The sequence below is a fragment of the Heterodontus francisci genome, chromosome 4, assembly GCF_036365525.1.
Source record: "Heterodontus francisci isolate sHetFra1 chromosome 4, sHetFra1.hap1, whole genome shotgun sequence".
Lineage (NCBI taxonomy): Eukaryota > Metazoa > Chordata > Chondrichthyes > Heterodontiformes > Heterodontidae > Heterodontus > Heterodontus francisci.
Window position 1 is genome coordinate 77483180 of NC_090374.1, and position 24383 is coordinate 77507562.

The window sequence follows — 24383 nt, forward strand, 5'->3', positions numbered from 1 at the left end:
GGGATGAAACATGAAGAGGAAGGGAAGCTACCATGTAGATAGCTCCTTTCTGCCCAGGATCTAACTGATGAAATAATTGGCGATAGCAGTAACCTCAATCACATCTCTCCATTCACCAGCAGTCCCACACTTCTTGTCTTTCTTCTATCACTGACCATCACATTGTCCTTTTTCTGGCATCAAAAAATACACCAGAAAATGCATATTCCAATTTAAATTTATAAATTTAATCTTGACATAATACATACAAGAATAAACTAATCATCCTTGTGCCTTTGCTTCTCTGAGTGCTCTTATAAGGTGTGTCTGCAGTGGCTGCAACATGGGTGGTGCAAGGGTGCTGTCCTTCAATTGAGGAGATTGTAGATGGCTTTGAAGGGTGAACTAGAGCAACTGTGAGCCTAGAAGGCCCAACTTCAGCCTGCACCATTTTGGCATGGGCTGCAACAGTCTGGACTAGCTGGCTGACAGGGAGAAGCACTGGGGTAGTGACAGGTTTGGGAATATGAACGCTATCATTCTGAGAGTGGAAAGCAGGCTTGTGCTTCATGCAGTCACTGCAACTGTCCTGCAGTGGTGCCTCAGCAGTCCTACTGATTGGTTGTAGAACAGGTTGATGGACTGTTGTGACACTCTGAAAGCACCTTTGAACAGTGGTATCCAGAGCCATGAAGGCAGCAATCTGAACTTGCAACGCAGCAGTCTTAGTTTGCGATGAACCACTCAGATCTTTGATGGAAGCTGTTTGTGCTGCACTGGAAGCTGTGACATTGGCCATCAGCACTGCATCATGGTGGGTTCTCCAGCGTGATGCTGGAGGTAATAAACCAATCTGTGTTGGAAAGGGTGGGCACCATGGTCTATGCAAAGCCCTCTGCCAAGTCCATGCTCGTTGACATTGTGTACAGGCTTTCTGTCAGGTTTTCCAGTGCACCAAGGATTTGATTATTTACACCCATCAGTCTTCTGTAGCCTGGCCCATTGAAGCCCATTGAAGCCCTTGACTGAGTCCTCTGCAGCAGAACCAGTGTGCAATCTCACTCTCTGGTGAGCTGGCACCTGCACTATTATTTCCCCCTGCCCTGGTTCCTATTCACTTATGCCCTGTGTCTCACCACATGCAGGTGCCTTCTCTATCCTAGCCACTAAATATACGCTGCCTGGAATATTATGCCCACCCCCCCCACCCTCCGTAGAAGTGGGCTGGTAGCAGGGGTGATTGTAAAACTGAGTGAGAGGCCGGGGGTACTGTTCCCGACACCTTTCCGCCCCCGCTGCAGTTTTATGAGGAGTGGCAGCAGTGAGAAATGGCCTGTCCTCCCCAGGCCAATCAAGGCTCTTAAGTGGCTAATTAACTGCCACTGAAGGGCTTCCTCCCATTGCCGCTGGTATTTTACCAGCAGCTGATGGGCGGCTGAGGTCCCCCACGAGGCCGCCAAGTAAAACCTGGCTGGGGGGGTGTCCTCCTGATCAGGCACCCTGTGCCCCATGGAGGTCCCCCCCCCATGGCCCAACCGGCCCCACTACACAACACTCCCGCCCCCCCCCCTCCCCCAAACTGACCCCCCCCCACCCCTTGCCTGACCGTTGTCCCGGGTGAGGCCCCAGAGACTTAACTTGTTTCTGGGCAGGTGCCCTGCTTGCTGCTGTGGCTGGGTGCAGTCCCACTGTACGAACATACGAATTAGGAGCAGAAGTAGGCCACTCAGCCCCTTGAGCCTGCTTCGCCATTCAATAAGATCATGGCTGATGTATTTGTGTCTCGAATTCCACGCTCCCATCTACTCCCAATAACCTTTGATTCCCTTGCATAACAATAATCTATCTAAAATAAACGCAAAATACTGCGGATGCTGGAAATCTGAAATAAAAACAAGAAATGCTGGAACCACTCAGCAGGTCTGGCAGCATCTGTGGAAAGAGAAGCAGAGTTAACGTTTCGGGTCAGTGACCCTTCTTCGGAACTTATCTATCTAATCTATCTATCTCTGCCTTAAAAATATTTAATGACCCTGCCTCCACCGCCTTCTGAGGCAGAGACCAGTGGCCACCCCTCCCTGTGGCGCAGCTGGGACTGAGAGCTACTGACCCGCTGATTAGCTGGCAGCTCTTGGAGACTCAGCAGGTGGAAGTCCCGCCCAAGGCCAGTTAAGGGCCTTGGAGGCGTAAAATCCTGGCATTGCTCCCAGGCCCAGCAGAGGCGGGCTGGCCCCCGACCTTTTGGCCGGTGGCCGACCAACATAAAATTCCAGCCGCTGTGTCTGTGCCTGTCCCTGAGCTGGTGGCTATGACTAAGATTGAGTTTTGGTGTCTGTTCAGCTTCACTGGCTTCTTCCTCTTCCTCCACTGACTTGGAAAGCTCCGGTTCTTGGTTATCTGCAATGAAAAAGGGACAAAGTTTGGTTTCTGGTGAGGGGAGAGGAGAAAGTAAGAAGTGCTTGCTTGCACCACCTGAAACTTCTAAGTCAATAATAGAGAAGAGCAAGGAACAATCTACTTCTAAATTGAAAGAGGGCTCACTTCAATGGCAGGAAAGGGGATCTAGCCAGGGTAAAATGGAACCAAAGACTGACAAGAAAAAAGGTAATGGAATAATGGGTGATCTTTAAGGAGGAGATGTTTCAGGTACAGGCTAGCTATATCCGAACAAGGCGGAAAGGTAGGGGAACCAAAGCCAGGGCTCCTTTGATGACAAGGGAGATAGAGAATATGATGAAACAAAAAAGAGGGTGTATGATGCACATCAGGTGAATTCTTCAAGCAAGAACCGGGCCAAATACAATAGGTTGAGAGGGGAAGTGAAGAGGAAAATATGACTGGCAAAGGGAGAATATGAGAATAGAATGCACTCAACATAAAAGGTAACCCAAAAATCTTCTATTGGCATTTAAATAGTGAGCAGGTAAAGAAGTGGGGTGACGTCTATTAGGGACAAAGAGGGTGATGTTTGCTTAGAGGCGCAGGGCAAGTCTAGAATACTTAATGAGTACTTTGTATCGGTGTTTACTAAGGGAGAGGATGCTGACAAAATATTGCCAAAAGTGGAAATCGTAGAGATAATGGATGGGGCGAAAATTTTAGAAACAATAATCAGGGAAAATATCAACAGACACTTGAAGAGAAGTGGATTTGAAGAGCACGGATTTGTAAAATGCAGATTGTGCTTGACTAATTAATTGAAATTTTTGATGAAGTAACAGGGCATTTAAGTGGACATTGGATAGACACATGGATGAAAATGGAATAGTGTAGGTCAGATGGTTTCACAGGTCGGCGCAACATCGAGGGCCGAAGGGCTTGTACTGCGCTGTAATGTTCTAAAAAAAAAAGAAGGTTGATGAGGGGAATGCAATGGATGTTACCTATATGGATTTTAAGAAAGCTTTTGGCGAAGTACCGCATAAAAGGCTGGTAGCAAAATTGAGACTCATGGAATAGGAAGGTCAGTGTCAGCTTGGATAAAAAGTTGGCTTAAGGACAGAAAACAGTGAATCATGTTTTTCAGATTGGAGGATGATAGACAGTGGTGTTCCTCAAGGGTCAGTGCTAGGACTATTGCATTTTGATTGATATATATATATATATATATATATATCAATCAAAATGCAATATCCAAGTCATTTTATTTATATATATATATATATATATATATATATAAATAAAATGACTTGGATATTGGAATACAGAGTAAAATTTCAAATTTGCCAATGATACCAAACTTGGAGGTGTGGCAAAGAGTGAGGATGTTAGAAATCGACTGCAGCAGGACATAGATAGGCAAGCAGAATGGGCAGACAAGTGACAGATGGAATTTAATAGTGACAAGTGAGTGGTGATGTATTTTGCAGAAGGGACAGGGAGAGGCAATATCGACTTAATGGCGCCATTCTAAAGAGTGTGCAGGGCAGAGGGACCTTGGGGTTCATGTGCACAGATGCTTGAAGATGGCAGGACATATACAAAGATAGAAAGTTTAAAGCACCAAAAGAGGCCACTTGGCCCATCGTGTCTGTGCTGGCCAAAATCTGAACCACCCATTCTCATCCCACCTTCCAATAGATATGGAGAGAGTAGTTTGCAAAGCATATGGAATCTTGAGCTTCATAAGTGGAGGTATTGAATACTAAAACAGGGAAGTTATGCCAAATCTTTATAAAACTCTGGTTAGGCCACAACTGGAGTATTGCGTCCAATTCGGGTCACCACACTTTAGGAAGGCTGTGAGGGTCCTTGAGAGGCTACAGAGGAGATTTACCAGAATGGTTCCAGGGATGCGAGATTTTAATGCAGGATTAGGTTGGAGAAGTTGAGTCCACTGTGCAGTACCTTATTTTATTTTATTTATTTTTATTTTTTGTTTAGAGATACAGCACTGAAACAGGCCCTTCGGCCCACCGAGTCTGTGCCGACCAACAACCACCCATTTATACTAACCCTACAGTAATCCCATATTCCCTACCACCTACCTACACTAGGGGCAATTTACAACGGCAAATTTACCTATCACCTGCAAGTCTGGCTATGGGAGGAAACCGGAGCACCCGGCAAAAACCCACGCAGTCACAGGGTGAACTTGCAAACTCCACACAGGCAGTACCCAGAATCGAACCCGGGTCCCTGGAGCTGTGAGGCTGTGGTGCTAACTACTGCGCCACTGTGCCGTCTTATTGAAGACTTTTGGAATATATTTTCAATTTTGTTATCTTCACTGAACAAGGAGAACCAGTGGATCTACATAGGATACCTGAAGAACATCAGCAATAAACACTCCCATGTGAATCGAATACAGGTAAAAACGTTACAGGGGAAGTGCATAGTTAAGTGGCTGATGAAGTATAGGATCAGTCACAGAGCACTGGTAAGCTGGGGGCAGGTTGGCAATTGGCTAGCTGGCGCTGTGTGACTCACTAAACAAATTCCCACGATGTGCTGCTCATGCATGTAACTCCATGCTGGAGTCAGTGAACTGCAAGATTTCCTGGAAAGCACTTGACTTTGACTTGATGAGAGACAGTTATGGGCAAATATGAGGAAGTAATACCATGACCTCAAAGGAGATCACCTTTCTATGTTCAAGGCAATCAGTTCGGCATTTAATGTTTTTTTTATTTATTTGTTCATGGGATGTAGGCGTCACTGGCTAGGCCAGCATTTATTGCCCATCCCTAATTGCCCCTGAGAAGGTGGTGAACTGCCTTCTTATACCGCTGCAGTCCATGTGTGGTAGGTACACCCACAGTGCTGTTAGGAAGGGAGTTCCAGGATTTCGACCCAGCGACAGTGAAGGAACGGCGATATAGTTCTACGTCAGGATGTTGTGTGGCTTGGAGGGGAACTTGCAGGTGGTGGTGTTCCCATGCATCTGCTGCCCTTGTCCTTCTAGGTGGTAGAGGTCATGGATTTGGAAGGTGCTGTCTAAGGAGCCTTGGTGCGTTGCTGCAGTGCATCTTGTAGATGGTACGCACTGCTGCCACTATGCGCCGGTGGTGGAGGGAGTGAATGTTTGTGGATGGGGTGCCAATCAAGCGGGCTGCTTTGTGGTGGATGGTGTCGAGCTTCTTGAGTGTTATTGGAGCTGCATCCATCCAGGCAAGTGGAGAGTATTCCATCACACTCCTGACCTGTGCCTTGTCCCTCAGGAAGTGAGTTGCTTGTCGCAGGATTCCTAGCCTCTGACCTGCTCTTGTAGCCACGATATTTATATTTAGATTTTTTTTTATTCATTCCCGGCTTGTGGGCATTGCTGGCTAAGCCAGCATTTATTGCCCATCCCTAATTGCCCATGAGAAGGTGGTGGTGGGCTGCTTTCTTGAACCACTGCAATCCATGTAGGGTAGGTACACCTGCAGTGCTGTTAGGAAGGGAGTTACAGGTTTTTGACACAGTGACAGTGAAGGAATGGCTAGTCCAGTTCAGTTTCTGGTCAATGATAACCTCCAGGATGTTAATAGTGGGGGATTCAGCGATCGTAATGCCATTGAATGTCAAGGGTAGATGGTTAGATTCTGACTTGTTGGAGATGGTCATTGCTTGGCACTTGTGTGGCGCAAATGTGATTTGCCACTTATCAGCCTCAGTCTGGATATTGTCCAGGTCTTGCTGCATTTCTACATGGGCTGTTTCAGTATCTGAGGAATTGTAAATGGTGCTGAACATTGTGCAATCATCAGCGAACATCCCTACTTCTGACCTTATGTTTGAAGGAAGGTCATTGATGAAGCAGCTGAAGATGGTTGGGCCTAGGACATTACCCTGAGGAACTCCTGCAGTGCTGTCCTGGGACTGAGATGATTGACCTCCAACAACCACAACCATCTTCTTTTGCGCGAGGTACGACTCCAACCAGCGGAGAGTTTCCCCCCCGATTTCCACTAATTCCAGTTTTTCTAGGGCTCCTTGATGCCATACTCTGTCAAATGTCAAGGGCAGTCACTTTGACCTCACCTCTGGAGTTCAGCTCTTTGATCCATGTTTGAACCAAGGCTGTAATGAGGTCAGGAGCTGAGTGTCCTGGCAGAACCCAAACTGAGCGTCACTGAGCAGATTATTGCTAAGCAAGTGCTGCTTGATAGCACTGTTGACGACGCCTTGAATCACTTTACTGATGTTTGAGAGTAGACTGATGGGGCGGTAATTGGCCCGGTTGGATTTGTCATACTTTTGTGTACAGGATATACTTGGGCAATTTTCTACATTGCCAGTTAGCTGCCAGTGTTGTAGCTGTACTGGAACAGCTTGGCTGGGGGCACGGCATGTTCTGGAACACAGGTCTTCAGTATTATTGCCGGAATGTTGTCAGGGCCAATAGCCTTTGCAGTATCCAGTGCTTTCAGTTGTTTCTTGATATCACGTGGAGTGAATTGAATTGGCTGAAGTCTGGCATCTGTGATGCTGGGGACTTCAGGAGGAGGCCGAGATGGATCACCAACTTGGCACTTCTGGCTGAAGATTGCTGCAAATGCTTCAGCCTTGTCTTTTGCACTGATGTGCTGGGCTCTCCCATCATTGAGGATGGGGATATTTATGGAACCACCTCCTCCAGTTAGTTGTTTAATTGTCCACCGCCATTCATGACTGGATGTGGCAGGACTACAGAGCTTAGATCTGATTCGTTGGTTGTGGGATCGCTTAGCTCTATCGCATGCTGCTTACATTGTTTGACACACAAGTAGTCCTGTGTTGTAGCTTCATCAGGTTGACACCTCATTTTGAGGTATGCCTTGTACTGCCCCTGGCATTCCCTCCTGCACTCGTCATTGAACCAGGGTTGATCCTCCGGCTTGATGGCAATGGTAGAGTGGGATATATGCTGGGCCATGAGGTTTCAGATTGTGGTTGAGTATAATTCTGTTGCTGCTGATGGCCCACAGTGCCTCATGGATGCCCAGTTTTGCATTGCTTGATCTGTTCGAAATCCATCCCATCTAGCACGGTGGTGGTGCCACACAACACAATGGAGGGTATCCTCACTGTGAAGACGGGACTTTGTCTCCACAAGGACTGTGCGGTGGTCACTTCTACCAATACTGTCATGGACCGATGCTTCTGTGGCAGGCAGATTGGTGAGGATTTTTCTCTTTTGTTGGTTCCCTCACCACCTGATGCAGACCCAGTCTAGCAGCTATGTCCTTTAGGACTCGGCCTACTTGGTCGGTAGTGGTGCTACCGAGCCACTTTTGGTGATGGACATTGAAATCCCCCACCCAGAGTACATTCTGTGCCCATGCCACCCTCAGTGTTTCCTCCAAGTGGTGTTCAACATGGAGCAGTACTGGTTTATCAGCTGAGTGGAGGCAGGGGGTTGTGGTGGGTTGTGGGGGGCAGTAGGTGATAATCGACAGGAGCTTTCCTTGCCCATGTTTGACCTGATGCCATGAAACGTCATGTGGTCCAGAGTCGATGTTGAGGACTCCCAGGGCAACTTCCTCCTGACTGTATCCCACTGTGGTGCCACCTCTGCTGGGTCTGTCCTGCAGGTGGGACAGGACATATCTGGGGATGGTGATGGCAGTGTCTGGGACATTGTAAGGTTTATTCCGTGAACATGACTATATTAGGCTGTTGCTTGACTAGTCTGTGGGACAGCTCTCCCAATTTTGGCACAAGCCCCCACATGTTAGTCAGGAGGACTTTGCAAGGTCAACAGGGCTGGGTTTGCTGTTGTTGTTTCCGGTGCCAAGGTCAATGTCAGGTGTTCCGTCTGATTTCATGCTTGTTCACCGAGGAGAGAGAGAGCAAGGCAGGGATCCCACTCTCCTCCCTATTAAGGCCAATTAACTTAGTTAAAAAACTCATTAAGAACCTGTCTTCTCATGATAATGTACATGCATGAGTACAAAAGCAGTTGGCTGGAATACATGCCAGCAACAGTTTTTGCCATCACTTAGCTCTGCGTGAATGACAGTGGGCAAAGCGGTGGCGTAGTGGTATTATCACTGGACCAGTAACCCTGAGACCCAGGGTATTTCTCTGGTGACATGTGTTCGAATCCCACCACAGCAGAGGTGGAATTTGAATTTAATTAATAAATCTGGAATTAAAAGCTAGTCTAATGATGGCCATTGTCGATTGTTGTAAAAACCCATCTGGTTCACTAATGTCCTTTAGGGAAGGAAATCTGCTGTCCTTACCTGGTCTGGCCTATATGTGACTCCAGACCCACAGCAATGTGGTTAACTCTTACATGCCCTCTGAAATGGACTAGCAAGCCACTCAGTTGTACCTAACCACTACGAAGTTAATAAAAAGGAATGAAACCGGACGGACCACCCGGCATCGACCTAGGCACTGGAAATGACAACGGCAAACCCATCCCTGTCGACCCTGCAAAGTCCTCCTTACTAACATCTGGGGGCTTGTGCCAAAGTTGGGAGTGCTGTCCCACAGACTAGTCAAGCAACAGCCTGACATAGTCATACTCACGGAATCATACCTTACAATGTCCCAGACACTGCAATCACTATCCCTGGGTATGTCCTGTCCCACCGGCAGGACAGACCCAGCAGAGGTGGTGGCACAGTGGTATACAGTAGGGAGGGAGTTGCCCTGGGAGTCCTCAACATCGACTCCGGACCCCATGAAATCTCATGGCATCAGGTCAAACATGGGCAAGGTAACCTCCTACTGATTACCACCTACCGCCCTCCCTCAGCTGATGACTCAGTACTCCACCATGTTGAACACCACTTGGAGGAAGCACTGAGGGTGGCAAGGGCACAAAATGTACTCTGGGTGGGGGACTTCAATGCTCATCACCAAGAGTGGCTCGGTAGCACCACTACTGACCGAGCTGGCCGAGTCCTAAAGGACATAGCTGCTAGACTGGGTCTGCGGCAGGTGGTGGGGGAACCAACACGAGGGAAAAACATACTTGACTTCGTCCTCACCAATCTTCCTGCTGCAGATGCTTCTGTCCATGACTGTATTGGATGGAGTGACCACCGCACAGTCCTTGTGGAGACGAAGTCCCGCCTTCACATTGAGGATACTGTCCATCGTGTTGTGTGGCACTATCACCGTGCTAAATGGGATAGATTTCGAACAGATCTAGCAATGCAAAACTGGGCATCCATGAGGCGCTGTAGGCCATCAGCAGCAGCAGAATTGTACTCAAACACAATCTGTAACCTCATGGCCTGGCATATCCCCCACTCTACCATTACCATCAAGCCAGGAGACCAACCCTGGTTCAATGAAGAGTGCAGGAGGGCATGCCAGGAGCAGCACCAGGCATACCTCAAAATGAGGTGTCAACCTGGTGAAGCTACAACACAGGACTAACTGTGTGCCAAACTGCCAAAGCATGTGATAGACAGAGCTAAGCGATCCCATAACCAACGGATCAGATCTAAGCTGTGCAATCCTGCCACATCCAGCCGTGAATGGTGGTGGACAATTAAACAACTAACTGGAGGAGGTGGCTCCACAAATATCCCATCCTCAATGATGGGGGAGCCCAGCACTTCAGTGCGAAAGATAAGGCTGAAGCATTTGCAACAACCTTCAGTCAGAAGTGCCGAGTTGATGATCCATTTCGGCCTCCTCCTGAAGTCCCCAGCATCACAGATGCCAGACTTCAGCCAATTCGATTCACTCCACGTGATATCAAGAAACGACTGAAGGCGCTGGATACTGCAAAAGCTATGGGCCCTGACAATATTCCGACAATTGTACTGAAGCCCTGTGCTCCAGAACTTGCCGCGTCCCTAGCCAAGCTGTTCCAGTACAGCTACAACACTGGCATCTGCCTTGCAATGTGGAAAATTGCCCAGGTATGTCCTGTACACAAAAAGCTGGACAAATCCAACCCGACCAATTACCGCCCCATCAGTCTACTGTCTATCATCAGTAAAGTGATGGAAGGTGTCATCAACAGTGCCATCAAGTGGCACTTGCTTAGCAATAACCTGCTCAGTGACGCTCAGTTTGGGTTCCGCCAGGGCCACTCAGCTCCTGACCTCATTACAGCCTTGTTTCAAACATGGACAAAAGGGCTGAACTCTAGAGGTGAGGTGAGAGTGACCGTCCTTGACATCAAGGCAGCATTTAACTGAGTATGGCATCAAGGAGCCCTAGCAAAACTGAGGTCAATGGGAATCAGGGGGAAAACCCTCCACTGGCAGGAGACATACCTAACGCAAAGGAAGATCGTTGTGGTTCTTGGAGGTCAATCATCTGAGCTCCAGGACATCACTGCAGGAGTTCCTCAGGATAGTGTCCTAGACCCAACCATCTTCAGCTGCTTCATCAATGACCTTCCTTCAATCATAAGGTCAGAAGTGGCGATGTTCGCGGATGATTGCACAATGTTCAGCACCATTCGTGACTCCTCAGATACTGAAGCAGTCCGTGTAGAAATGCAGCAAGACCTGGACAATATCCAGGCTTGGGCTGATAAGTGGCAAGTACCATTCGCGCCACACAAGTGCCAGGCAATGACCATCTCCAACAAGAGAGAATCTAACTATTTCCCCTTGACATTCAACAGCATTACCATCGCTGAATCCCCCACTATCAACATCCTAGGGGTTCCCATTGACCAGAAACTTAACTGGAGTAGCCGTATAAATACTGTGACTGCAAGAGCAGGTCAGAGGCTAGGAATCCTGAGGCGAGTAACTCACCTCCTGACTCCCCAAAGCCTGTCTGCCACCTACAAGGCACAAGTCAGGACTTGCCTGGATGGGTGCAGCTCCAACAACATACAAGAAGCTCAACACCATCCAGAACAAAGCAGCCCGCTTGATTGGCACCCCATCCACTACCTTCAACATTCACTCCCTCCACTACCGATGCACAGTGGCAGCAGTGTGTACCATCTACGAGATGCACTGCAGCAATGCACCAAGGCTCCTTAGACAGCAGCTTCCAAACCCGCGACCTCTACCAACTAGAAGGACTAGGGCAGCAAATACATGGGAACACCACCACCTGCAAGTTCCCCTCCAAGTCACACACCATCCTGACTTGGAACTATATCGCCGTTCCCTCACTGTCGCTGGGTCAAAATCCTGGATCTCCCTTCCTAATAGCACTGTGGGTTTACCTACCCCAAATGGACTGCAGCGGGTCAAGAAGGCAGCTCACCACCACCTTCTCAAGGGCAGTTAGGGATGGGCAATAAATGCTGGCCTGGCCAGCGTCGCCCACATCCCATGAATGAATTTAAAAAAAAGTTTTTGAAAGCAGCATGTCCACAGGCACACCAATCCAAGATAACCTCAACTCGAATGCAGGTGTTTCAGGATAAGTTGTAGATACAGGTGGCAGGCCTTTTGTATCCTCTCAGCATTCCAGTTAGCTGCTTAGCCATCAATGACTGCCAGTTCTTCACCAAGAATATGCTTTGTGGCACATAGGAAACCAACTAAGAGGTGCTCATGACACATAAGGTGCAAACCATGTTAGACCTGCATACTGCCTAACCGCATAACATTTATTCACATTTAAATTATGATGCATTTTGACATTCTTAAATTGTGCAAAGAAGAAAGCATTAGCTGACCAAAAAAAAGTGCTGGATTTTTGTCCCCACCCCATCCTGGAACTCAGGAACAGAGGCTGAGGATGAGTGGGTTAGGTGGGGGGGCAAAATTACTGGTGCTGGCTGGCGTGTCAGTTTCAATATGCCATTCCTGGCGCCGGCAATGTTCACCAAGGAGAGGGAGGGCAAGACAGGGATCCTGCTGTCCTCCCTATTGTGCCTAATTAAATCAGTTAAAAAGCTTGTTAAGAGCCTGTTGGAGGGGTAGGGTGGAATATTTAAAGGGGCACACAGGTTTTAGAAGCTGTCAGTTTTTGATCAGTTGAAGAGAGGTGGGTACAGAATGGGGACCCAGTCAAAGCTGCCCAGGGCATCACCTCAGCCCCATATAAGGGTCAACATGCCAAGGGGACTCAGAATTTGGTAAGGAGGTGCTCTATGCGCTTCGCAGGTGGCGGGGAGAGTGGGAACTCAGTGCTTAGGTAATGAACGGGGTCTTCACCCCCCCTGGCGTTGTGGGGGCAGAAAAGCAGGGGCAAGGCTGCCAACAACAATTAGGCAGCCATCTGGCCAAAAGGAAGGCTGCAGCTGGAAATGGGAACATAACTCAGATTTTGGGCCAGTGGTGATGAGGGGCAACACCGTCCACAGAAAAGGCGGAGCCCCTAGCAGCAGAAGGGCACAGTAGAGGGAAAAGGGGCAGGAAGGCAACAGAAGCTGTACCCTTAGCATAAGATCTACCACCGAAGGCGGAGCTACTTGGAGCAGACTGAGAACCAGTGCTGCAGGAGAGTGACTTCACACCTTGCAGCATTGGTGGCCATGCCTTTCCAGTGGTCGTCAAAGTCACTGTGGCCTTGAACATCTTCGCTTCTGGCTCCTTCCAAGGATCAGCTGAGGACCTTAGTGGCATCTTGCAAATGGCAGCACACCACTGCATCTCGCAGGTCATTGATGCCCTCTTTGTCAGGACTAGACAGTACATTCATTTCACGACAGATGAGGCCTCACAGGGACAGAGGGCATTGGGTTTCACCAGCATTGCTGGATTCCCCCAGGTGCAGGCATCACGATTCCACTCGGGGCCATCAAAGCACCCAGCAACTGCCCATCAGATTCATCAAGAGGAAGGGCTTCCAATCCCTCAATATCCAACTGGTTTGTGACACAACAAGAGCTTCCTCTATGTGCGCACTTGGTTTCCTGGCAGCTGCTATGACTCCTTCATCCTCTAGCAGTCTAAGGAATTTTGGTCATACACCCCTGTTTTTAGCTATATTTAATAAAAAAAGACTTGCATTTATGTAGCATCTTTCATGAACACCAGACATCTAAAGCACTTTCCATCCAGTGAAGTGTTTTTGAAGTGTAGTCACTGTTGTAATGTAGGAAACATGGCAGCCAATTTGCACACAACAAACTCCCACAAATTATAGATAATCTGCTTTTGTGATGTTGGTTGAGGGAGAAATATTGGCCAGGACACCAGGGGTAACTCCCATGTTGTTTTTCAAAATCGTGCCATGGGATCTTTTAGGTCCACCTGAGAGGGCAAACAGGGCCTCGGCTTAACATCTCATCCAAAAGACTGCATATCCAACAATGCAGCACTGCCTCAGGACTGCACTGGAGTTTCAGCTTTGATTTTTGTGCTCAAATCCTCGAGTGGGTTTGAACCCATAATCTTCTGACTTAGAGGTAGGAGTGCTACTAACTGAGCTATGGCTGACATAGTGCTGCTAGGATTACCTTTAGATTCATAAATAGCCATGTAGAAGTGTAGACATATTTTACATTGTACAATGAAATGTCTAAAACCATTGGGATATGTAAAAATATAACATAGCTATACTTTGGTGATTATCTTTAATTTTTATTGTGCTCTACAAGCAGTCGAGTATACATCGCAACTTGAAAGGCATAATACATTGTACTTTAAACTCTGATTAAATTTTAGCAGGTGAGAGCTGTTCCTTGAAGCAAAGCATTCCTTTATTTTTAGGATTCCATAATTTCCAACAGAATAAATCATAATTTAATTTACAAATAAAAGCTATTGTTGTCTTTTTTCTTAAAGATTGCAATATCAGCAGCTGCTGGAAGAAAGGTCGAATGGGCACTATGATGAACGACGTGTAATTCTACTAAAGGCTCAAATAATGCAGCTGGAGAGGCAGGTAATTTGTAAGAATATTACAGTTTGTTTCCCTTTTGTGACAATTCATTTTTGCTGCTTTTTGTTATTTTTAAATGAACAAATAAGTGTTTGGCCTATTCACAAAGGGAAGAGGAAAAATAGAGGATACCTGATAAGGAGCCTGGGACCATGTTTTATAGCCTGTGAGTTGACTGAAGAGATACATTGGTCTTGAATTATCAGGTTGGTCCTATGAGTAAGCTGTAGATCTTAACCCATATCCGGTTTCTTTTCATGTATACCACACTCTATTTAAATAATTAGAATTCAAATGATAAGATGTGAGGGAAGAGTTTCTGCTTCAAGCGTAAGTAGTGATCCAGTGTAAATTGCACCCAAAATTACACCTATTATGAGAAGGTTTTTTTGCATATATGCGAATACTAAATCTGCCACAAACCAGCACAATCAGGCAGCATGTTAGAACTAACATATTTTTAAAAATCTTGCCTTAAAAAATATTCCCTGATCTATTCAAGAATGGTAACTTGATGCAGTTTGAGTAATACCGCAAAAATGGGTTTATCACAAAAAATAAGCATTTTAATCACAGTGCCAATCCACCTCCTGTGAGTAGCCCGATTTTAAATGACTGAAAATGACTTTTAAAAAATATACAGAACCATTAGCTAGGCATATTAGGGTACAGTAGTCAGTTTCTTTGTAATAAAAAAAAACACATTCAAAAGCTTTTTAAAATTAATTTTTAGAGCTCCTCACAGCCTGCAAATGAGTGCAATTAGTTGAAATTCTCAATGGTGATTAATTTGAGCTGGGGCTGCGGCCACCTTTTGGACGATTGACTTCTAGCACACTGTTTTTTAAATTAGCGCAACAGATTGTGGAAACTGAATGTAATTTGCACTTAATTCCCTGATCTTTTCCGTGGGTTTCACCCAAGTGTTCTGCGTCGAAAAAAGCCACACAACCAAGCAGAAACTCTACCCTGTAAAAGTTTAATTTAAACTCAAAGCTAAATCGATAGCTTCTGAAATGTTGAATTTTTGTTTCCCACGGTGCTGTCTGTTTTCAATTGTAACATCAATGTTATGAAATAATTTTTGTATTTCATTGAGATGATGCAATCACATATGGTAAAAATTGCACTTGCAAATAATCATATTTAGAAGCCAACAGCTTTTATGAGAGGAAGGAAGAGAAAGCACTTGGAACATTTCGAGAAATTATACTATATCAGCCCTGTTTACAATGGTAACTGGAGCTATTTTTGTATAATTTGTGCCAGGTACTAACAGAAATAATTTTAACCTGCTCTTTTACTTTGTACTACATAGCAGTATTGCCTTATGAAGTACAAGCAGGTGCAAATATTTGCAATTTGCATCAAAGGAAATTGGAGCAGGAGTAGGCCTTTCAGCCCTTCGAGCCTGCTCTGCCATTCAACTAGACCATGGCTGATCTTCTACCTCAACAGCAATTTCTCGCATTATCCCCATATCCCTTGTGAGCTTTAATATCTAGAAATCTATCGATCTCTGCCTTGAACATACTCTATAATTGAACCTCCACACCCCCTCTCGGGTAGCGAATTCCAAAGATTCACCACCCTCTGATTGAAGAAATTCCTCCTGTTTTCAGTCCTAATTGGCTATATCTTATTCTGAATCTGTGTCCGCTGGTTCTAGACTCCCCAGCCATGGGAAACATCCTTCCAGTATCTACCCTGCCGAGCCTGAGTAAGAATTTTGTATGCGTTAATGAGATCACCTCTCATTCTTCTAAACTCTAGAGCAGTGTTGTCCAACATACAGTCTGTGGGCCAGAATCCAGCCCGCTGAAGGATTGCACTGGCTCGCCAATCTGCTCGTGGCTTGGCTCTGATTGACGGCTGCCCGTACATCAGGCAGAGAGGGTAGGTGGGACCTGTGTCCGATGGGCGGGGGCGATCCCTGTCTGTGATTAGTCACTCCCTGTGACTGACAGGGGTGCCCGGGCGGCATTAATGCAGATTGGTGGAATGTGGTGCAGGCACCCTGGAATCGGCCGCCCCTGTTTCTTTCGCGCAATTCAGTAAACGCCCTATATCCTGCATACTGGGCAGGTTCCTGCTTCCACTCGACCCAACTTAAACAAAATAGACATGGTAAGTATCCGATTGTGGGAATGGCTGCTGCAGGGAGTGAGGAACACAGAGCGAGCGAGACAGAGAAAAGGGGGGCCGAGAGAGACAGAAAGAGGGGACAGAGAGGAGAGACAGAGTCATAGAGTCATTTATTTATGACACAGAAAGAGGCCATTCCGCCCATCGAGTCCATGCCAGCTCTCTATGGAGCTATGCAGTCAGTGCCACTCCCTGGGCTGAATTTTATCAGTGCGCTGCACTACGCAGAAGTGTGCTGTGAAAGCGGTGGCCTTCCGACACGGAAGTGCCGCTGCCGAGCTCCCGCGATATTATGTGTGGGGGCTTACTTGAATGGAAGGGGCATAGCGGCCGCCCACGATGACGTCAACAGGGGCGGCTGTCACGTCCACGGCACCAATGTCCGGCGCCATCACGCAGGCACTGGCGCCATTTTTAAAGGGCTTCAAGCCCTTCAGTTTCATTTAAATTTATAAAGATACCGTTGTTTCAAAAATTGCAACTTTAAATCCCGTCTCGCGCCTCCCCATGGGTAATCTGTACATAAATTGTCCTCTCCCCCCTGAAAAAACTTATATTGATATTCCGAACTCCCCCCCCCCCCCCCCCCCGAAATTTGTTCCCTTTGACCCTCAACCCCTTCCCACCAGCCCTTCAACCAATAAGAAGTGTTTTCCCCGCTCTCCACTGCCCTGAGAATTTTACTCCTCCCCCCCTCCCCACAAGTTGCTCACCTCGGAACTCCGTATAGAGTTTCGAAGGAGTGCGAGTTGCGATCAGTGGCTGTAAAATTGGTGTGGGACAGCCGCCGCCAGCATCTTATTTATGTCTATTTACATAAATAGATGAAGGCCCTGTCGCCAAGCAATGGGGGTGGGGGGGGGGGGTGGGGGGGGTTGCGGGCTGCACCGAAGTCCCCCCACCGCTACTAATATGTGGCGGGCCCTTCTCAACCTCAGGGGTCGAGGCGGGTCTCTCTCCGCAGAATTTTATGGGCCACCCCGCCGTGACCCACGGCATCGAGGGGCTTGTAAAATTCAGCCCCCGGTTTGATTCCCGTAGCCGTGCAAGTCTTTCTCTCGGGTAAGACTGCCTCTTGAAGTCATTGATTGTTTTCGTTTCCACCACCCTTGTGGACAGCAAGTTCCAGGTCTTTACTACCCACTGCGTAAAAAAGTGCTTCCTCATATTCCCTGCATCTTTTGCCCAAAACGTTCAATCTGTGTCTACTAGTCTTAGAGGTAGGAGAGTGGGGTAAAGAGAAACATAGAGACACACACTCAGAGCAGGACAAGAGAGATCAAGGTCTCTCCTGACAGATGGAAATCTATTCAGAATATTCTGCATCACTACATCAAGTGTGTGGGCAGAAATTGACTCCTATGCAAGCAAAAACAATGCCAGGTATGTCACTAAAATCTCAAGCAAAAAATCTCAGCAAATCTCAGAGAGTTGCAAGAATAATAGGGTAATAATAGTAGGGGATATCAACTTCCCCAATATCAACTGGGATAGTCTTGGTGCAAAAGGCTTAAAGGGGGCAGATTTCTGAAAATGCATACAGGAGAGCTTTTTGAGCCAGTATGTAGAATGTCCTACAAGAGAAGGGGCAGTACTGGACCTAATCCTAGGGAATGAAGGCAGACATGTGGTAGAAGTGTCAGTGGGGGAGCATTTCAGGAATAGTGACCATAACTCTGTAAGATTTAAGGTAGTTATGAAAAAGGACAAAGATGGAGCAGAAACAAAGGTGCTGAATTGGGGGAAGGCCAATTTCAGTATGATAAAACAGGATCTGGCCAAAGTGGACTGGGAGCAGCTACTTGTAGGAAAGTCTACATCTGGCCAGTGGGCACCATTCAAAGAGGAAATAGTGAGAGTTCGGAGCCAACATGTACTCTTTAAGGTGAAGGGTAGGACCAACAAATCCAGGGAACCCTGGATGTCAAGGTATATAGAGGATTGGATCAGGAAAGAAAAGCAGGCTTATGACAGATTCAGAGCACTGAAAACAGCGGAGGCATTAGAGGAGTATGGAAAGAGTGGAGGGGTGCGGGTGGTGGTACTTAAAAAAGTAATTCGGAGAGTGAAGAGGGGACATGAAAAAAGACTGGCAGGAAAGATAGAGGAAAATCCTAAGGCTTTTTGTAAGTATATTAAGGGCAAGAGGATAACCAGGGAAAGAGTAGGGTCCATTAGGGACCAAAGTGACAATCTGTGTGTGGAGCTGGAGGACATAGGTGAGGTTTTAATTGATTACTTTTCATCTGTTCACTATGGAGAAGGACAATGTAGATGTAGCGATCAGGGAGGGGGATTGTGATATACTTGAACATATTAGCATTGAAAGGGAGGAAGCATTAACTGTTTTAGCGGGCTTAAAAGTGGATAAATCCCCAGGCCCAGATGAGATGTATCCCAGGCTGTTATGTGAGGCAAGGGAGGAGATAGCAGGGGCTCTGACACAAATTTTCAAATCCTCTCTGGCCACAGGCGAGGTACCAGAGGATTGGAGGACAGCGAATGTGGTACCATTATTCAAGAAGGGTCGCAGGGATAAACCAGGCCAGTGAGTCTAACATCAGTGGTTGGGAAACTATTGGAAAAAATTCTGAGGGACAGGATTAATCTCCACTTGGAGAGGCAGGGATTAATCAGGGATAGTCAACATGGCTTTGTCAGGGGAGATCGTGTCTAAATAACTTGATTGAATTTTTCGAGGCGGTGACTAGATGTGTAAATGAGAGTAAAGCAGTTGATGTAGTCTAGATGGACTTCAGTAAGGCTTTTGATCAGGTGCCACATGGGAGATTGGTTAAGAAGGTAAGAGCCCATGGGATCCAGGGCAATTTGGCAAATTGGATCCAAAATTGACTTAGTGGCAGGAGGCAAAGGGTGATGGTCGATGGTTGTTTTTGCGAGTGGAAGCCTGTGACTAGTGGTGTACCACAGGGATCGGTGCTGGGGCCCTTGCTGTTTGTAGTGTGCATTAATGATTTAGACGTAAATATAGGAGGTATGATCAGTACGCTCGCAGATGACACGAAAATTAGTGGTATTGTAAATAGTGAGGAGGAAAGCCTTAGATTTCAGGACGATATAGATGGGCTGGTAAGATGGGCAGAGCAGTGGCAAATGGAATTTAATCCTGAGAAGTGTGATGGGAGGATTAACAAGGCAAGGGAATATACAATGGATGGTAGGACCCTAGGAAGTACAGAGGGTTAGAGGGACCTTGGTGTACTTGTCCATAGATCACTGAAGGCTGCAGCACAGGTAGATAAGGTGGTTAGGAAGGCATATGGGATACTTGCCTTTATTAGCTGAGGCACAGAATATTAAAGCAGAGAGGTTATGATGGAGCTGCATAAAACGTTAGTTATGCCACAGCTGGAGTACTGTGTACAGTTCTGGTCACCACACTATAGGAAGGATGTGATTGCACTGGAGAGGGTGCAGAGGAGATTCACCAGGATGTTGCCTCAGCTGGAGCATTTCAGCTATGAAGAGAGACTGAAAAGGCTAGGGTTGTTTTACTTAGAGCAGAGAAGACTGAGGGGGGACATGATAGGTTAGATAGGAAGAAACTTTTTTCCTTAGCGGAGGGGTCAATAACCAGGGGGCATAGATTTACGGTAAGGGGCAAAAGATTTAGAGGTGATTTGAGGACATTTTTTTTCACTCAGAGGGTGGTTGGAATCTGGAACGCACTGCCTGAAGAGATGGTGGAGGCAGGAACCCTCACAACATTTATGAAGTATTTAGATTAGCACTTGAAACGCCACAAGTGCTGGAAAATGGGATTAGAATAGTTAGGTGCTTGATGGCTGGCATGGAGATGATGGGCCGAAGGGCCTGTTTCTGTGCTGTATGACTCTATGACTCTAAATCAGTTTTCAATATAGTGTTGAGAAAATAAGTCAATAAATTAGTCTTCTCATTTAAAGCTTCTTCACAAAAATGCACATTTGTTGTTATTTTGATGGTAGGATAAATTTTTAATGCCTTTTTCTGAAATATGCACACCGGCCCCCTTTGTAGGGCAAAAATTGTAATGTGGCCCCCCCACACGAAAAGGTTGGACACCGCTGCTCAACAGAATATAGGCCCAATCTCCTCAATCTCTCCTCATAGGACAATCTCACCATCCCAGGAATCAGTCTGGTGAACCTTCATTGCACTCCCTCTATGGCAAGTATATTCTTCTTAGGTAAGAAGACCAAAACTATACACAATACTCCAGGTGCAGTCTCCCCAAGGCTCTATACAATTGCAGCAAGACTTCTTTACCCCTGTACTCAAATCTTCTTGCAATAAAGGCCTTCCTAATTGCTTGCTGCACATGCATGTTAGCTTTCGGAGACTTATGAACAAGGACACCCAGGTCCCTTTGGACATCAACACTCTGCATTTCTGTTTTACCTACCAAAGTGGATAACTTCACATTTTTCCATATTATATTCTATCTGCTATGTTCTTGCCCACTCAATTAGCCTGTCTAAATTCCCTTGAAGCCGCTTTGCATCCTCCTCACAACTCACATTCCCACCTAGTTTTGTGTCATCAGGAAATTTGGAAATATTACATTTGGTCCCCAATCCAGATCAGTGATATAGATTGTGAATAGCTGGGGTCCAAGCACTGATCCTTGCAGTACCCCACTAGTCACGGCCTGCCAACCCGAAAATGACCCGTTTATTCCTACTTTGTTTTCTGTCTGTTAAACAGTTCTCAATCCATGTCAGTATATAACTCCCAATCCCATGTGCTCTAATTTTATGTACTAACCTCTTGGGTGGAACCTTATCAGAAGCCTTCTGAAAACCCAAATACACCATATCCACTGATTCCCCCTTATCTCTTCTTCTAGTTACATCCTCAATAAACGCCAACAGGTTTGTTAAACATGAATTCTCTCTCATAAATCCATGTTGACTGTGCCCAATCCTACCATTATTTTCCAAGTGCCCAGTTAACTATTGAGGTCAGGCTAACAGGTCTGTAGTTCCCCATTTTCTGTCTCTCTCCTTTCTTAAATAGTGGAATTACATTTGCAACCTTCCAATCTTCAGGAATGGCTCCAAAATCTATGGAATTTTGGAAGATGATCACCAATGCATCTACTATCTCTACAGCCACCTCTTTCAACAGTCTGGGATATAGATCATCAAGTCCAGGGGATTTATCAACTTTCAGTCCCATTAATTACTCCAGTTCCTCGTTCTCGCTAGTCTCTGGTTCTATTGTATTTCTGAGCGTTTTTTTGTATCATCTTCAGTGAAGACAGACACAAAGTATTTGTTTAGTTACTCTGCCATTTCCTTATTCTCCAGTATAAATTGCCCTGTCTTTGCCTGTAATGGACCCTCATTTGTCTTTGCTAATCTTTTCCTTTTTACATACCTAAAGAAGTTTTTACAGTTCATTTTTATGTTTCTCGCTAGTTTACCTTCATATTTTATTTTCTCTTTCTTTATCAGTTTCTTGGTCCTCCTTTACTGAATTCTAAAATGCTCCCAATCCTCAGGATTATTACTTTTCTGGCAACTTTATAAGCCTCTTTCTTTGATCTAATACAATCTTCAACTTCTCTTAAATAAAAGCAAAATACTGCAGATGCTGGAAATCTGAAACAAAAACAAGAAATACTGGAAATACTCAGCAGATCTGGCAGCATCTGTGCAGAGAGAAGCAGAGTTAACGTTTCAGGTCATAGACCCTTCTTCAGAACTGACAAATATTAGAAATGCAAAAGGTTTTAAGCTGGGGCAAGAGATAACAAAGGTGAAGGCATTGATAGGACAGGGTCACAGTGAATAACCAGACCTGCTGAGTATTTCCAGCATTTCTTGTTTTTGCTTCAACTTCTGTTGCTAGCCATTTTTGGATCACTTTTCCTGCTGGGCTTTTGTGCCTCAAAGGAATGTAAGTTTGTTGTAAACCATGTATTAATTTTTTAAATGCTAACCGTTGCCTGTCTACCATCCTGCCTTCTAATGTGGTTTCCCAATCTACCACAGACAACTAGCCCCTCATGCCTTTGTAGTTTCCTTTGTTTAGATTTACGATCCTAGTTTTGGATTGAACTACATCACTTTCAAACTTAAAGTAAAATTCTAACATATATAGTCTCTCTTCCTGATAGGCTCCTTTACTGCTAGATTATTAATTAACCCTTTCTCATTGCACAATACCAGATCTAAAATAGCTCTCTAATTGGTTCCCCAACATACTGTTCTAGAAAACCATTTTGTGTACATAGAAAACCATCTCGTGTACATCATTTTTTATGAGGTGTCTGCATGGGTTTTCTCCAGGTGCTCCGGTTTTCTCCCACAAACCAAAAGACTTGCAGGTTGGTAGGTAAATTGGCCATTATAAATTCACCCTAGTATAGGTAGGTGGTAGGGAAATATAGGGACAGGTGGGGATGTGGTAGGAATATGGGATTAGTGTAGGATTAGTATAAATGGGTGGTTGATGGTCGGTACAGACTCGGTGGGCCGAAGGGCCTGTTTCAGTGCTGTATCTCTAAACTAAACTAAACTAAACTACTGGCTCTAACCTGATTGTCACCTAGATTATTAGATTAGAGATACAGCACTGAAACAGGCCCTTCGGCCCACCGAGTCTGTGCCGAACATCAACCACCCATTTATACTAATCCTACGCTAATCCCATATTCCTACCAAACATCCCCACCTGTCCCGATATTTCCCTACCAGCTACCTACACTAGTGACAATTTATAATGGCCAATTTACCTATCAACCTGCAAGTCTTTTGGCTTGTGGGAGGAAACCGGAGCACCCGGAGAAAACCCACGCAGACACAGGGAGAACTTGCAAACTCCACACAGGCAGTACCTGGAATCGAACCCGGGTCCCTGGAGCTGTGAGGCTGCGGTGCTAACCACTGCGCCACTGTGCCGCCTCTTTCCTTTTTCTAAGTTCAGTTTGAATAATTAATGAATTATTCACTTCGGTAGAAAAAGTTAATTTCCTGTTGATGCACATACAAGAAATTAAAGGCGTTGGCCAGTTTTGCTATATTTTTGTCTTTAAATTTATTCTTTACTTAATTTTTCCTAGCCCTGGTCTGATTGCCAGCATAAATTGAGCTTTCTTTTTTGCAAGTTCAGTGTGAATAATTTATGGCCCTAATTTTATGGTCACCTTTCATTACATTTAAACTTGTCCACAGACTTTCTGTGTGCTTTTGCACTGGAATTTGCAGTAATTAGCTATTCATTTTAGAATGATGCCCTCTGTGGGGAAACTGGGATCCGTGTGAACAGGGCAAGCATCTCTGAATCTCCTTAACCAATCAAATTGAAGAATCCTTACTGAGGCTTCCTATTTCCATGTTTAATTATGCATATACAGTCATGGGACTTATTCTTTTTATATTCAAGATCTCTAGTTCAATCTTTACAGTCCAAATTAAATAATCTATTTTTTGCAGTTTAGTAACTGTCCATAGCTTTGATCCCAGATTTATTCCAGTTACTGGTTTCTTTTTACATGTTCTTTTCCAAAAAGTTGTGCAAAATTCCATATGATCTGGACAGGTTTTGGATTATAACTTAGTTCTCTTAATCCTGCATTCTTGTTATTGATAATCATTTTTAAATAATTTCCAGTGTGTGAGTGTTTCACAGAACTTGTAATTGTACTATTTTAAATAGGTGGTGCTACTTACGGAGGGACTGAGTTCAAGAGCTGCTCAGATGTTGGAGATAGAGAATGCTTTTGAACTTTTAAATCAACGATTCAGGTAAACACAATACAGAATGTATGAAAAAGCCTTATTTCTTGGGAGGAACAGGGCTTTTTATATAAAAATATAAATTGTGCTGTGGAGTTATCAGGTCAGGGAATGAAGTTCTGGTGGACCAGGCCATATCATTACTGGGGACACTTGTTCCTTTGTTGGCGAAACTCATTGCCTTGTTTCTTTATTGGGAACACAAAGATTTCAACTCTGGAGCAAAAGATAGGCAGTGTGAAGGAGAGACTAAGCAACATCAGGATGTGGAAGTAGTTATTTCCTGGCATCCTGGCAGCTATTTTGGCAAAGAAACATTTTTATGGGGGTTTCTTT

At 45.6% G+C, this 24383-nt stretch overlaps 1 protein-coding gene across 2 annotated transcripts in view; it reads left to right on the forward strand.

Moving 5' to 3' along the window:
* LOC137369102 (uncharacterized) overlaps positions 1-24383 on the forward strand; it is a 323628-nt gene that overhangs the window by 93222 nt on the left and 206023 nt on the right. For both annotated transcript variants that reach the window (XM_068029753.1, XM_068029754.1), the window contains exons 4-5: positions 14061-14160; positions 23968-24056. In XM_068029753.1, coding sequence (XP_067885854.1) covers positions 14061-14160; positions 23968-24056 — 189 coding nt within the window. The remainder of the gene's footprint in view (positions 1-14060; positions 14161-23967; positions 24057-24383) is intronic.